Here is a 16,407-nt window from a genome sequence, read left to right on the forward strand (position 1 = left end):
GGAGAGAGAGACATTCCCCAGGAGTGCAGACTGCAAGCATACTCCAATCAGGATCTCATGTGATCTTCCATCAACGACCGCTTTTCCATTCCTTAAAGATCCCGCGATTCAGTTCCAGGAGAAGGGAATTCGCTTCTGGTTGGAGGCAATAAACGCCAAGATCTAGAGGAAACTATAGTAGAAGACGGGTTCCAGAAACCAGGCCGAAATTTTGAATAGTGCAGGCTTAGGAAACAAACTAACTCACTAGTAACTTCTAGGCTGCTCAACATTAATTAAAATAGTCAAACATATACAATCTAAGGTCAAGAATTCTTATCACTCCTCGAGCTCCAGCCCACCCTTACATTTCAAAGAACAGCATGCTGAGTTCTTTCATCCATTTTCTTCCTATGGTTCCTCGATTTGGAGCCGCTGGTTAGGGTGACTTTATTGAACGACATCTTGTATGCTAGGAGAACACAACCAAAATCGAAAACAGTAAATGATTGGACAATATGGCTACTTGTAGCTAATAAAACAATAAGGAAATAGCAGAATAATAAAATGGAAAGGATAAATCGAGTGTTCTTAACATGCGACGAGCAAGAACAAAATGAACAGGTCTTGGAACATCATGGAGATGAACACGTCAGAGCATCAACTTAGTGCACGAGGCTAAGAGAAGAACCAAACAGACATTCTTTGTGAACCCCACTCAACACAGAAAAAGCACAAAACAAAAGGCAATAACTAGTCTAGCAGTTCAGCTAGGGAGTGCAAATATGCTCTCTTACTCTTCCTGAGATCAGTTACATGCCACGTCCTGCAAGGTTGCCGGCGATGCACAAGGAGGATCACCTAGACCCCAGGATGATTCGGACCCCAAGAAAGATAGAAATCCCACAGCACTGCGTTTAACCACAGTCTCCATCAGTTCGGGCTACTCTGCGTCTACACTATGCCAGCTGGCGGTGGGAAATACGCGATAAGTGCCCGGCCACACTGACCTGATAGGTGTGATGCTGACTGATCATTGAGTACTGGCTTGAGTGTCACTTTATTGCCAGAACGCTGCATTCAGCTTACTCAGGCTACGCCAAAATGTCAGTGGCAAACAAATGTGTGGATTTCAGGTCGCTGCCGCTGCACATTTGGAACACAAATACTGCAGAGATAAGGAAAACAGATCCTACAAAATATCAACAGTATGAAATTCGATGTAGCCAAATACAAGTTTGTAATCTGGTCCCGAGTACCATAAAGTTTGACGGCAATTTCTGGTTGGTCACTCATCGTACTGACCACATTTACTAATGATTAACACAGTACTCATATACGACGAAACCGGCGCCAACCTAAACTTGGAAATGAGTAATCATTACAAAGAGGCTGTCTTATAACAATTAGATTGAAAGCGGTAATAGGAAGAACTGACGTTAAAATATACCACTATTATGGGCGACCCATATAATTTATTGTGAAACAAAAATCGAGAACCTTGTTGTAAATCAGAAGTACGTGAATTTCAATAGAAAAAGTGACGGAAGGGAGCTGAATAGTCTGCTCAAAGGGAATCTCTGGTGACGCTTTTTTGCATCACTTTCGTTACTGCGGACCATCTTCACGATATCTGAAAAGATTGACGAGAAGTGAACCCTACAGCAAGGTCAACATAAAGCCATCTGTTTGAATTAATCGAAACTTGGTCACAGAACCAAGCCATGGATTGACCACGCAACATCGCCAGACTACGGGGAACCGGAAATTTCAGGGGCATGTTGAGTGTTTGCCGAATGGTTCGGTTTTGTGGATTTCGCCTCAGCTACACGAATTCATTGCGTTACCAGTTCATGGGGAGGAGCCAAACTATTAAGAATAAAGTTTCTACAAGGACAACGCAGTGTCCCACATGAGGGAGTTGTCTACCTATTGGGTCCTTGTTTGATTAGTTTGATTTTCTTCTTGACGGGCCTACGGGGAATTCAAGAAGTTCCCCTAAGTGAAGTGATCCTTCAGTGTGAATCCTTCTTGAGGGTGTGATGGACCACAGCGATGACACTACAACCATATTCCTTTTTAACGTGCACTAGATGATCTCCGCCAAAGAGCCAATAATAATAGGTTAGTAATAGGTTTACGGAAAATACACTCAGTGCGACAAAATGGTGTGAAGGGGTTAGCAAAGGTTCTTTGCGTAATAGGTGTATGACGGTTTAGTCTTGGTACTAAACACCGGCAGCGCTTATGGTACGTAACAATGTAGCTTACTCTGATCTACTGTCAACAGAAGATAAGGAATTATTGAAGCTTTTGATTGACAGGGTTCTCCCCTCACTGGATTAGCAAACAACCTGGTGACCTTTTGAAACAAACTAAGATTCATTCAACTTCTGTCACGTCTCCACAAAGCTTTCCAACTTTGGTCGCATCTACACTCTTTGCGTTAGGCATTGATATATTGAGAACACTTAAAGCAGGGAATCCTATTGGACCGATATCAATGAGGACTCAGCTACGACCTCATAAGTGGCAAACCCATGAATAAACTGACGTTGAACTGTCCTTGCAAATATATTCCCGAACTTACAGTCGCTGTCATAATCATAGTAAGTCATAGGAAGCAGTCATAGAGGCTCAACGCTCCCCAAAATCCATCCTATTGGCGCTTTCTAAGTTCGTATTGGAGGTATATTTGACCTCCCACTGGCCCTCAGCTTCGCAAAATTGTTGCGAAAACCCGATCATTACAAAACCCGCCCGATAAAATCGACGTTTTTCTTCAGCAATCGGAGTTTAAAGATTACTGTATCGTCCACATTATCATGTTACAAATTTCCCATTGTTTTCATTCTACTCAGGTACAAAGTCTTGAGAAGAAACTGGCAAATGCCAATAGTCAACTGCAGTCGCACGTGGAGGCCGCACGGAGTACAAAACTGGCAACGTTCTCTTGTTATGAAGATAAAAAAGATTCAGTAGATTGTTGAATTCCAACCAGAATACTGGTTCGCATTGCATGGTTTTGCACGATATTTCTCACCACTGTTTCCGATTTCTCTTAGGAACTGCGGTTGGTTTGTACTGTTGTAAATTTCTGAAGCTGTATCTTGTACTTTTATCTCACATCCTTATATTTATACCTATACTTTAATCTTATCGAATAAATTCCCGTGAAGCACATCGAACAACGTGCATTAAAACTTATCCTTGGGTTATTGAATATGTTAGGCATGAGTTAAATCATTATTTCAATAACTGGAAAGAAGTAAAGTAAACTCGGCGACTCATGAGTCACCACTTCGAAAAACGTTTGCCACAAAGAACTCACAAAAAGTGTTCACGGGAGATCTATCGAAATCTCAGCTGAGTCCCCCTTTCGTAAAATTCTTTAGCTGACTACAGTTTAAATGATATTCAAGAATTCGGAGCACACTGCTTGGTACAATTTTATCAAAGGGTTGGAAAAAACTCACCGACAACCTTCTTCTTCTGTGTCTGTCTTGAGACTCATCAGGAGGCAGCGTTTTCACGAGTTGCATTTCTTACTTGGACATCAAACTGGACGTAAGTGCAATGCTCCATTCTTGTAGAAATAGAGGTAATTCTGACGGAAGACACAGTAATCTCAAATGATTCCATCGTTTATTATATCGTTCCGTTGAAAATGCCGCACCAGTTGTGCCCCCTGTTTTACCTGGGAAGACATTGGCTACCTCAAATTCCAAGTTAAAACATTGCTCAAATTAATTGAAATGTGCTATCAAAGTGAGCACTAGGACTGATGGACACGGAGGCTTTACATCTATTCAGCTAGCAACCCTGTACAGCTGAGGGATCGACACCACCGTCACAATTTACGTAGGCTGGGGTGAATGGACTTCTGTTGCCCCGGGGAGATTCAAACTCACAACCTTCTAATTATGGGTTGAATGCCAAACCTTCCACCCAAGGGCAGCTGATGAGCTGTTTGATTAACTCACACTTAGACGGAATATAGCTCCTGAAACTGACAAAACATTTGTTTACTGTCGGGAATCTCCTTAAAATGTGCTTTTAGCCTCATTTGGGTCGAGCAAAATGCTTTCGAAGTTTTGTTCGCTTCTGAATTTATTTTGTGCTCAACTGCAGTGAAAGTGGCGTTATGAAACCGTGCTTACTTTGTGGTTATTAGGCAAACGATTATATCCGCAACCACATAGCGCGGGTCTCTAGAGACACATAATGAGCTTCATCCCACAAACGTCGTTTACTCAAACTAAAATCCCTCATCCTGTAAAGTTTTCAAAATCCTACCTGTTTATATAGAATGGCTGTGCTCCGAGTGGTAACTCAGTAGATAGGCATGCAGTGCGTGCAACTCCTAAATTATAGACAGCGGGTCAAGTGTAGTTTGATTTGACTGCATGCAATCAGGTTGCCCAGCTCAGCGAACAAGCCAACTACCAATCGATAACTTAATTGCAGAACACCTAGGCAACAAACTGACCAAATGACAAAAATGACAACCGTTCAACCGACAGATCAAAGGATTCATGGAATAAGTCGGAGAGGTCAGACTCGGTGTCCGCCAGCCATTCAACTGACCAATCAGAAGCAGAAGTCAACCATTCCCCAGCGTCAACGAGACATACATAGGCCTATGCACAGTCTAGGCACTGATCACCGCCTAACAATAGACGCACTAATGAGTTCACACCGGTTGGTGACAAGGGGTTCGCAACCTAATTTCACAGCTTAGCGAACAGAACAATAACCAAGGTCAATTATGTCAGATGGTCAAGATGTTCATCATCAGACATCGGCGGCTTTGCACCGTCCATGCAAACAAATACACTCATTTGCACACCAGTTTGTCTTTTTTGGGGGGAAACTCACCTGAATGCTAGCTGAATCTCTGGTTTATGTTAGGTTGTGCCAATTTGTCAGTACATCAGGGCTTCACTTGCAACCGGATGGATTCCACTGTATGAGAGATTAAACCGCGGGAATAATCTGCTACTGGTTTTGTGGTCTTGTTGAAGTTAAAGTCTGTCCACACGTTAACAACCAATAGCCATCTAGGTTTAGTTTATGGTATCCTGACTGATCTGCCGTATACGTGAATTTCAAAATAATCTCGGTTACCACGGTGATTCGCTAACAAAGAATATGATTGGTTCAGACTGTTGGAAATTTAACAACTTACGGAATAGTTGACTATCCAGTCTACCAAACTTTCATCATGAAGCTTCTCCCAACAACGCCAGCTCCGCAATTCAAGGGTGAGGCTGTAATCGATGGGGAATTTCGGGAGATTACTCTGAAAGATTATGAAGGACAATACGTAATCCTTTTCTTTTATCCAGCAGACTTGTGAGTTTTCGATTTTGAAGAACTTAGCAGTTTGTCTGACATTCTGAAAACATATAGACTACTTTGTCTTTCTATAGTCGATCATCTGTGTTGATTCACTGTAACTATGCAATGATTCGCGGCCCTTCGGGCAAGTTTTATTTTGGTCCTAGCACTACAAATCAAAGCAGAATGAGTAGAGCTGCTATGATAAGAAGGGCCAAAATGTCCTGTATCTGAAACAGAAGTCCACCCATTTTTCTTGATTTTAGCAGATCCTATCCACTCAGAACAAGTGTCCCCTGAGTTTATGAGCTATTTCTTTCCTTTTCATAAAAAAATTGAGGTGCATTTTGAGCGCGCACGAAACATTTTAGCAGGTCTATACTAAGTAAAGAATGATTGATTTATTTTGTACGATATCCTTGGTTGTAGGTTTTCACAATTTTTAATCGAATTTGACAGAATCCCACAATTCGCCACCTATATATACGCTTATCTCCAATACATCCACGGGGCCTGTTCCAACAGTGCATAGACCTTAGCAATAAATCTTACAAGTTTTTAGGCTATGTGGATTGATATTCCATAAAATAGTGAGACTAGTGAATCAGCATACTGAAATAATAGTCCTCCGGCCCTTTATGGGTATGGGTGACCTAATGAGCAATGGAGTCCTACCGTGTACGACCAAGATGACTCCTCTGTTGCAGAAACGACACCCAGGCCTTTGAAACATTCTCTGCTGTAAATCTGACCTTGTCTGTTGTTTACCAACTTCCCACTGTCTTTTTACTGCTCACGAAAGCTATCTGAACAATCTGCATGTGATCTCTTACTGTCCATATGTTCTGGTGAACCAAGGGATCTCCTCATCTTCGCCTGTTCCAGAAATGCCCGATTTCGGAGCATTTGTTAAACACGCCTGATAATCAACCCTAAATCCATAGATGTACGTTATCTGAGTAATTGAGTGTCTCTTCATTTTCCATACCACTTTACTGGACAGACTTTAACCTCTCGATTCCTTAGAGTCATAAATTTATCCATCGTGTTCAGTCAAGCACCTGCTACTTATTTCTGTCCCGGTAGTTATCTATTCTCCATTCACCACGAACAATAACAACTAGCATTCCACCCTCCAACTGGCTCGACCGAATAGCTCCTTTGCTCATATCCAGGGAGAGTCATTGGTTAGCGTAGTTTATGCTCAAAGACAACAGTCGCGTCACTGAAGCATCACTCACCGAATCCTTGAGCGTTCGCATGTTAAGTGGAACTCCGGGTCAGTAGTAGATTAGATCGAGAAAGTGGCCATGAAAGCATTTCGCGCATCCTCAGAGCACATGTTTTCGGGAAATAACTTACTGAAATATGGGCACAAACTCGACGATCAGCTGCCTTAGTTGGAACTTACAACATTCCACACAACAACGTAACCTTTCAGATTCATTATATTCCCTATGTGGACATTCCTGATTTCCATTAGCTCCGGTGTTCTCCAAGGAATTATTCTGCCCTCTAGTGATTTCTGTGCATACAGGACATCTTAGCTCACCTCTGTTCTTTATTAGTTGACATTATATCGGTGATATGGTTATCGACTATTCATATTTTAGTTCTTAAGCTACTTGCTTACTCCAGTATTCCTTTATCCTCTAGATATGTTTTTCTTCATGATTGAGTCACCCGCCTTGTTTATGACTAGCGTTACAAACCGTCACATAACAAGATCGGCCTTTTTACTAGTGAGCAAGCCATTCCCAAATAAATCTTGAATCGGTTTCATCAGCTACTCTGATGTAACCAAGTTGAGGCCGTCTTCATTGAAATCTGTTTGGTCGACGTCACCTATTACCCTAATGTGTTGGAATGCATCCCACTGGTCACCTGACGCATCCTCTATTTTGTCCCAGAGCCCCAAAAATGAGACTTTGTTGGTTGCTCATCATCTAAGATATTCATTCGTGTATAGCGGTTTAACTGACACCTTTGTAGAATTCATCATTTTCCAACAGTTCGTAGCCTATGCTAGTTTTGTCCAGGGAATTATGCCAGCAACCACTCGTTCCCTGCATATTGAACTATTAAAGCTCGCGCTCCATGTTTAGGCCAACTTCAGGCTACTTACAGCAAATCCATCAAAGGTCATCCACTAGGGATGTGTTTACATTATTACCTGTTGTTGTCCGTTCTTGGAATGTGTCGTTTTTTGGTATATCAGCTTTTTTCATCTTCTTAAAGTAGCCGTTCTTTTAGCTACTCCTGTTATCTCGGCCCGTACTGACGACGTTAAAAATTCACCATCTGTTGAAGAATAAAACTTAACTGTAGTTGTTGACCTTGTATGGTAAGAAGTTCTCTCAAAAAACAGCGTCAACAACCACGCACTGAGGTAGTTCGCTCTTTTTTGGAAGTGGATTACGGAAACCGAACAGCGGTTTAAGGTTGACAGAATATATTGCGTGATCACTTTACTGAGGCGGTCTTCTTAAAAGATTAATGAATACTCGCGTTAGTCGTGCTTTTTTCCGTGTACGCATAACATGAAACAGCCTGCAAATTGTGCACGAAAATCCTCCGTTTTTCAGTTTTTGGTAAAGCCTGTTGCAAAATTCGTAGACACGAGTTCAGTGGATTTTCAGCTCTCACGGATAAGCCGGCTTTGATTTCGATTACACCGGCTTCCATGTCAGTTTGTTCCCCCTAAACCGGCCACCTCGCCCCGGTTCCGTGAACATGACCTTTGAATTCAGAGGGTCACATTAACCCCTCTCCCCAAAAATGGTAATGGAACTATCTTAGAATTTCGATCTTACTACTGCCCACCAGGGGATACTATCTTTCAGAATTCAGAATTGGCATAGACATCCACCTGCTCCGCTATGGCGAACCAGGATGACTGAAAGCTATGTTTAGCTCTACGGGTTTCTAACACTGCCTCGTAAGCATAACGAGTGTGATACGGCAAGTCATGAGATGTCGCATACAGCGTGGACGCAATGGCTATTTTTCCAGTTAATCCTGAGGATACTTCGAAGACTGTAAGCTCAATTTCTCGATGGGAACTCTGTTACGGGATAAGGCGCTCCTACTCCTCAAAGACGAAGTGGAGACCGTTGAGCTCACTCGAAAGGACGTCAACAGATACTACTGAGCTAACGTAAGACCGTTTTGCCTATTAGTGTGACGGTAATACTATTGTCGAAAATTAACGAAGTCACAGAGCTTTTCACTTGCTGTTTCCCAAAGACACTTTCGGACATCATGTGCGCCTCGAGTGGCATGCCAGATTCCGTTCAATCGTGCTCTGGCACGAACTACTAAGTGAACTTTCAGACGGACCATCATCTCTAGGGGAAATGCAAATCTACCAGTTTGACAGTGAAAGCGTGGAGGAAAACGCAAAAAGGTGAACTATTTAGTTTGGTTTCATTTAGCCAACTGCTCAAACGAGGTGAAAGATAACCAATTCTCCGATTGGTTGATGGCGGTCGAACACAACAGTGTGACAAGTGACCACCAGGCGAACACTGGTTTGTCATGGAAGTGTTATTTACCATTTTACTGTTTACGAATTGAAAAGTCTGCAGAAGGTAGAACGGAGAGGTAAAATAGCGAATGGCCAACAACAATAGAACGATTATAGGGAGAATGGAAACGTGGCAGATTACCTGTCTCAACTAATGAGGCCCCTCGAACAAGTTTGGCATGAATCTTTAGTGGTATTCTGTTTCTGTTGCCCATTGTGCTACAACTGTATTTCACATCTAGAAGACGGTGGAATTCGAAAAAATACAACAGATTGTCTTTAGTATTAGGAGGGTGGATTAAAAGCCATTCGGCTATCACATGAAATTGGATGGTTGGTCTATCTTCCCGAAAAGGGACCTCCCTACCCCAGAGGCAACCACTGTGACCAGGACCCAGTATGTGTGAAGTTTTTTCCGCAACAAACAGAACTTGATCCAATATGTTGTTGTTATCAAATCCGATGCAACAAATTAGGACAGAAAATCGCGCACTCGCGGCTGGGCTGTGTGGCTCCCAAACGAGTACTGACTCTGTTTGCAGTATATGAAATATGAAACGCAGAATGACGTTAACGTCATCAGCTAGATAGTTTCGTCACGGTGAATTACAGTCGTTCCAAACACCGATCAAATCTTGAAAGTGGTCAAAAGATCCATTAGAGTTTCATTCTCTCATATAATAAATGATGGCCTGGAAATAAAGTTAGTCGAAAGAGATATAGCATCTGCGCCTTGTCATCCGGAATAAGTTGGCCGATCGGATCAAATCGTCTCACTAGTGCTACCAAAATATCTCTTGTCTTTCAGCACATTCGTCTGTCCAACCGAAATCATTTCGTTCAGCGACCGAGTGGATGAATTCAAGGATCGCAACTGCCAGGTTATTGCCTGCTCTACAGATTCGAAGTATTCTCATTTGGCCTGGACTCAGGTTGAACGTAAAAAGGGTGGACTGGGGCCAATGCAAATTCCTCTGCTAGCCGATTCGTCGAAGGCCATTGCACGTGCATATGGTGTACTGGATGAAGTGCAAGGCGACACATTTCGGTGAGTAAAGTTAAGAAATTCGAGTCCCCAAAAATTATACATGACGACGTTCGACAGTCACAGGATGTGCTGAGACCGAACGAACTTAGCCATGAATCTGCAAAATTGACTGCAAAATTTTGATGCGTCCATGCCAGACAGGGAATATTCGTTCATTCATTCTTAATTTGCAGTGCACCAGAGGATTATTGAGCTATGCGAAACAAAACCCTTAGGGAGGAATAAATCGCGACCATTAGAGGCAGGTGCTTATATTGAGTAAAACTACAGTTGCGAGATTCTCACAAATAACACCGTTTCGGAATATCCCAAGTCGACGATAATCATTTCGCGTGAGTGTAATTGAATAACCAATATTCGTTAGAACTCTGTTTGCTAGTTTGCACGATCAAGTAACGTGCTGCGGTGAATCAGTTTCCCAAAAGTTACAGGATTATACTACTAATTCAATGACTTCACTATCCAATTGAGTGCAACAGTCAGAAATGGGTTGGCTGTTCTTGTTATATTAGGCTGGTCATATGTTAACCAATTTAGATATATGTATACCAAGGCAAAGTTGTGTTCAATATAGGGCGGACTATGGCTGCTCAAAGAATGTAACCGAAAAGTTGTATGAGGTTATAGAAGCGAGAGACCTGATGGTGAAGATATTGACAACTAGAAAAACACGCTTGACTAGTCTGACAAAAAGATCCGAAACACAATGTACCATCTAGAGTGGGTCGCTCATATAAACTCGGTGGTTGAATTTCACAAAACCGGTTGCCTTCTTGGCCTCTCCAGAAGTGGGCACAGTGGTTTTCACAAACACGTTATGCTGTAGTAGTTTCATCCCATTATAAATCTCCACAGGAGATCAAAGAAACTGAAGTATGCGTAGGCAATCAATCAGTCAGTCACAGGTCCAACAGTGAAGTTAACGCGCAACTAGGCAGCGTCGTGTCATTCACATTATCACTCGAGTTATAAAATAAATGTAAAGGCTTTGCTTGGTCAGTGGCGGGATGTTCCATAGCTACCACGGTGATTTGCTTGGACGGGACATTCTGGACTCCTGTTTAGAAGAAAATATATCTCTTAGGAAGTCTAGTTCCACCCAGGTCATAAATAACACAGCAGTGCTATCCATGGAGCTTATGTGTGCAAGTTTGCCGAGTGAATCACATCTCACGCCGCCTCCAAAACGTCATTCATCTGGCGATCAACCTGGCTCGCACGTCACATGGACAACTGAGAATACCAGCAACTCACTTATCTCTGTTTCTAAAGTGGATGTGAGAGTAGCGTGACCTAATTTAAACTGCAACTGGCGGTGTTATCATCGACGGGAAAAGAGAAAATGTAGCTTGTGAAGCTGTTGCATATGATAACTCCACCCATGTTATAGTTTACGCATAATCACTTGCAGAGGTCCCAATGAAACCTAAAGAACCATCGTAAACCTATAAGACAACGATTAGGCTACATGGTAAGGGATCAGGGTATCTTTATATATTTGTTGCCCAGTCAAATCTCATTTGTTATCTGGTAATAGTTTTTTTTAACCGCTGCGAAGACTTCATTTATTCTCATTGTACGTCAACATCACCACTGTCAAAAGCAGCAGCAACAGCATTTGGGCTGTATAATATTCTCGTTAGTTTTATTCACACCAGCAACGATAACCATGGACGTTGTCTGCCCAGGACTTCATTCATATACACTACTTCGCAAGAAATATTTTGTAAGACGTAACACACTACTCACAAGGATGCTGGAAACTATTTGACAGCCCATGATGGGCTCTGCCTTCTTGAAGGTCATAGTGTAGGCGCAATATTATCTTCAGCATAGTCGTACCTAGGTCAAAACTCGTAGTACCGAAACTCTGATGTCAATTACCTCTTACCTATTTCATCAACATGTATATCAATCAGGATGACAGTTGCAGCAACGGTACCACAAGGTAACCAAGAAGCCTCAAGAGGTCAATTTTCGAACGACAGAATGAGGGACTGATAAAACAGTCGAACCATAATGATTGGAGGGAATACCGGCTGGAGAGCGAGGAAAACCAAAACGGTCCACAGAGACTTTGAATATAGGCAACAGCAGTGTTAGATAGAGAACCATCAAATGCCGTCAAATGTACGGGCTGCACTCACACATATCTGTGGGTCTGTGGCTAAATCTATACCCAGTGGATTATGGACGAACCATCAATAGTGCTCTATTACAGCTAATCCACTCGGTTCAATAGTAACCAAATTTTCGTAAGGTCAGGCAAACAATTAAAAGTTTCCCATTGATCATAGTATCTTTTACATTTTAGCGGTTTGTTCATTATTGATGGGAAAGGCATTCTGCGACAAATAATGATAAACGATCGAACGGTCGGTCGTTCTATTGACGAAGCCTTACGCCTGTTGGATGCCTACCAGTTTGTGGAGAAACACGGAGAAGTCTGCCCGGCAAACTGGAAAGCGGGTAAGAAGACGATCAGACCGAGCCCAACTGAAAGTCAAGAATTCTTCGATGCTAACCACTAGTTGAGCAGAACACATGAGAATATTTGCCGATCAGATTTTCCAACCCTAGTAGTTCATAAGTGAATGTACCCGACTTGCAATAAAATGATCGAGTGCACAAATAATCCTTTTGGTGTACACCATGGTGCCAAAATAACCGAACTAGAAAAACGGACCGCGCCTCTTGTGCATTCTAGATTGCTTCCGATTCCTTAGACAATGTAAAACCGTTCTGTCGGTCTTTTGTCTCTAGATTAGCCCGGGTAGCAGTGTCCGATTTTGAAAAATCGATAGTCCCAGTTTCGTCCAAACAAGACTGAACGGTTACATACCATTATTTTGCAACGTTAAAAGCCTATAGGGCAAGTTCTTATCAGTTTGCTCTACACGGCAACGACCGTGTACGACCGAAAACCGAAAAAAGGACAACTGAGTGACAACTGTTTCCAAAAGCCATCTGCTGGAGTAGATAGCGAAAGATGTCTCACACAGATGGCAACTGACGGCAAAGGGATATGAAAAACTACAGGAGAATCTCACTACTCAATCTCCACGGAGAGTCATGCACCCTATCTGCGGAATGGTGAAAGAGCATGGTGGAGAAGGGATACTGGAGAAGACAGCTCCTATTCAGATTAGAACAGTGGTCACTCTTTAAGGAGTCTCCCTCCTGAGGAAATCTACTGTCGGCTGAAAACTCTGATCGTGTTGAGGCTACAGAACGTTGCCTAACCGGGAGGGTGCGAAGCCTTAAGTAATTCGAGAATTAGATTAAGGGAGCCCCAACGGGTAAAAATGCGGGTAGTTCAGTCACACCTAGGAGTTCCAGTGGTGTCATTCCCTGTAAACTTGAAGGTTGTTTTGAAAACCAGCTTTCGGGAACAGCAACGCAAACATGTTCGCGAATCGGTGAGTGCATAGAAGCTCAGATCAATTGACGCATGATACCGTAATCACTATGCCTTGGTAGAATCAAGTCAAATAAAAAATCAGGAGTTTTCAGACGAAATATATTTTCGAAAGAATCTGGTAGCATAGGGAGAGGTTTCATCATCTATATGAACTGGAAGCAACGAGGACAAGATTTTCCGGAGTCACGTCGACCGTCGTATACGTGCACATAGCAGCTTCTGGGAACTTCAGTTCGTTTTTGATGAAACACAGTCGGCCCCAGTTTATCAGCCGTTTGCAAGTGTGACCGATGGAAATTCTTTCTTCATTGGTCAAGCTGAGGCGAGGAGAAACGAAACAAAAAAACAAGAGCCGGTAGGGAAACGAAGCGTTTTAGAATATTCATACCGTATTTAGAATATACCTGTGCCGTGACATCTAGCTGGGCGGATTCTTAGTGGATAATAGACGTCAAAAACACAGTTTTTAAAGCTTGCGTCACCGTGGATGACCTTGACTTGCAGAGCGAAAAAACCAAAACCCATCCAGATAAACAGATTACTAAAATAGACTCAAATTAGACCATGTGTAAACCACAAACAAGAGTGGCCACCGCAGCCTGTGTCCCCGACTGAAGCTGTGATGATCAAGAGATAGAAAAAACAAGAAGAACCACCTTTTCGACCAGATATGGAATCCTCGACAGCCCACACATTCGGCGGGCCATTTGAACGCCTATGAGTTTGCGTATAAAAATCTGGGTAAGGTACACGCATTCGGCATCAAGCGCCACACGAGACTATAGTCACTAAGCAGATGATCGAATGACACACCGATTGAGCCAGTATCAGAATCAAACTCCGGCTAATCCAGATCAAAACTCACCCGGCAAGCTCATACAAGTCAGATGTATTTGGCTGTTTCGAATGTCCATCATCGTCTTCTGGATTGGTGGACTGCCGACAACGTTTAAATCCACATGTGGCCCAGCTGGAGAGGCGCGCCGCAATGGCAAACTCTCGCGCAGTCAGACCGGCCTCATTTTCCAGCCACATTCGACCAACGGTTTCCTCCCACGAACATTGATGATGACAACAAACAGCAAATAATGCACCACCGATACTAAAATGGGGGAGCAAATAATAAAATGACGCAATTCGGGCGAGAGAAATCAACCGTATCATGCGCAGCAATTCTGCATTCAACTGCATTCACCCTACAACTTTGAAACTTTTGATGAATAAAATGTCCCTGAACGAAAAATACGAACAAATGTACGTAGTAATCATCGCCCTTATCGACAACACAATATCAGTGTTCACTACTGATGTTTCCTTGTAGAACAACTATAATTTATTTAAAAGCCTTATAGTGAATAAAAGAATAAAAAGGGGTGGGAAAGGAGCCTGACGCTAGCACCTCCGTACACTCATTCAGAGCAGCTGGATAGAAAGTGATAAAAAGAATACGAAGGACAGCGATTAGCAACCGTATTTTGCAGGGCCTCCAACCATCTAAAGGGGGTATCACGCGGACTCTTTGTGAAAGCTGACTTGCACCTCTAACAGCCGGAAATTTCAAAATCGCTTTCTTACCACTCTGTCAGGTCAAAGATTGACCACCCCTCTGCTTGCGTCATTCTGAATTGGACAAGGAAAACAGTATTCTTTCCGGTAGTTGATGACTCAGCATTTACAATACATGATCAGACAACTGCACTTTTTGGTGCTACAAATCCTTTGATCGAAGTCCATGTTACACAAATGAACACTCTTCTACCAAGAATCACGCCGGGAACTCGCGGGCATCAGCCTAAACGAGTTGTGGTCCTGAAACAAAGGGGGTTAAAGACCTGGAGAAGCCGCAGTTCCTATGCTCGTAGAGCATCTCATCTCACTGTCATACAACAAAACGGTTCGTACCTGATTCACACGTCACTTGAGATTTCTGTATGTGCAGCTTTGCCAATATAGGTGCCACAAATCGGCAAACACAATCAAATCCTTAGAGATTCGTTCATTGATTTCATCTGTCAATCGGAACTAATGCGAATTCCACGGTAAGTACAACGCTCTACAGACTCGAATGCCTCGGCCTGGATTGCAAGTAGCGTCTTCCGTGACTGCATGTCCACGAGCATGACCTTAAAATTGGTGGGTGAAAATCGCATGCCAAAGGAAGGGATGAGCCTGTTCAGTTCATCCATAAATATCTATGCCTGTCCCTTCTCTTCGAAGAAAAGAATGATGCTGCCTGTATATACCAGATCGATAAAGTTGGTAAGCAGCCACTTGAACAGTGGAAATTTGAACCCTCTATAACGGTCATATTATCTCGTCGATCACAAAATTACATAGAACGGAGAGAGTGGAGGTTGCTTCCAGACACCAAATTTTGTGCAGAAGCCTGTGTGGGGCGACCCGTATACTCACGTGCGTAAGTCTGAGAACACGAAGAACTTATCCTATTCACAAACCTCCGGGGTATTCCTTGCTGAGAAGACGTATTCAGGAGAACGGACATACCAACAGAATCAAATGCACCTTGAAAATATAGAAACACTAGAAATGTGGGTCATTCATAGGTATGGCGTTATCCTGGTAACTGACGGTGTGGGGAGGCAACCCCTACCGGGCCAGAATCTTGTTTGATGCTCTCAAGTCACCATAAAGGCCACCATAAAGGCGACGAAAGACAAGCGACGTCAAGATTTTCTCTACTGTTGGAGTAAAGCTGATCCTTCTGTGGTTACCGAACTCAAAACGAGCCCTGTTTTTGAAAGTGGGCGCTAGAAGCGGTTCTCTTCATTCATCTGGGACACTCTCCTTTTCCAAAATATATGCAGATAGATCAAACAAACGCTGACTGAGGACTTCTCTTCTATCCTTGAACAATACGGATGGTAGGTCACCCGGATCAGGAGCTCAAAAGCGCTGGGAGATGGGCAGTTATAAATCTCCGAGGGCATAGGTGGCTCCTGGAGGGTGGTAACCTTCAGAATTCCGGCATAGTTCAATAGTCCGACTGAGTAGCATCAGGTGGTCGCGAGAAGTGTGTCCAAAGAAACTCGACCCAGCGGGTCCGCTAATCAACTCTAGTGAAGACCACCATGT

The 16,407-nt window shown here is 43.0% G+C and overlaps 3 protein-coding genes across 3 annotated transcripts in view; 2 read left to right on the top strand and 1 right to left on the bottom strand.

The window, feature by feature from the left end:
- T265_13062 (hypothetical protein) overlaps positions 1-2,967 on the top strand; it is a gene marked incomplete at both ends in the record, with an annotated part of 17,341 nt that extends 14,374 nt beyond the window's left edge. The window contains one exon of the mRNA XM_009167014.1: positions 2,841-2,967. Within this exon, the coding sequence (XP_009165278.1) occupies positions 2,841-2,966 (126 nt within the window). The remainder of the gene's footprint in view (positions 1-2,840) is intronic.
- Positions 2,968-5,203: 2,236 nt separating this feature from the next.
- T265_02660 (hypothetical protein) lies at positions 5,204-12,496 on the top strand (the record flags this gene model as incomplete). The annotated part of the gene is made up of 3 exons (XM_009166962.1): positions 5,204-5,334; positions 9,654-9,893; positions 12,208-12,496. 3 exons carry the CDS (start codon positions 5,204-5,206, stop codon positions 12,422-12,424), a joined length of 588 nt encoding a protein of 195 aa, XP_009165226.1.
- A 946-nt stretch (positions 12,497-13,442) lies between these two features.
- T265_13063 (hypothetical protein) overlaps positions 13,443-16,407 on the bottom strand; it is a gene marked incomplete at both ends in the record, with an annotated part of 20,009 nt that continues 17,044 nt past the window's right edge. Inside the window, 2 exons of the mRNA XM_009167015.1 lie at positions 13,443-13,631; positions 14,180-14,416. Coding sequence (XP_009165279.1) covers positions 13,454-13,631; positions 14,180-14,416 — 415 coding nt within the window. The remainder of the gene's footprint in view (positions 13,632-14,179; positions 14,417-16,407) is intronic.

The sequence above is a fragment of the Opisthorchis viverrini genome, assembly GCF_000715545.1.
Source record: "Opisthorchis viverrini unplaced genomic scaffold opera_v5_34, whole genome shotgun sequence".
NCBI classification, from domain to species: Eukaryota; Metazoa; Platyhelminthes; class Trematoda; order Opisthorchiida; family Opisthorchiidae; genus Opisthorchis; species Opisthorchis viverrini.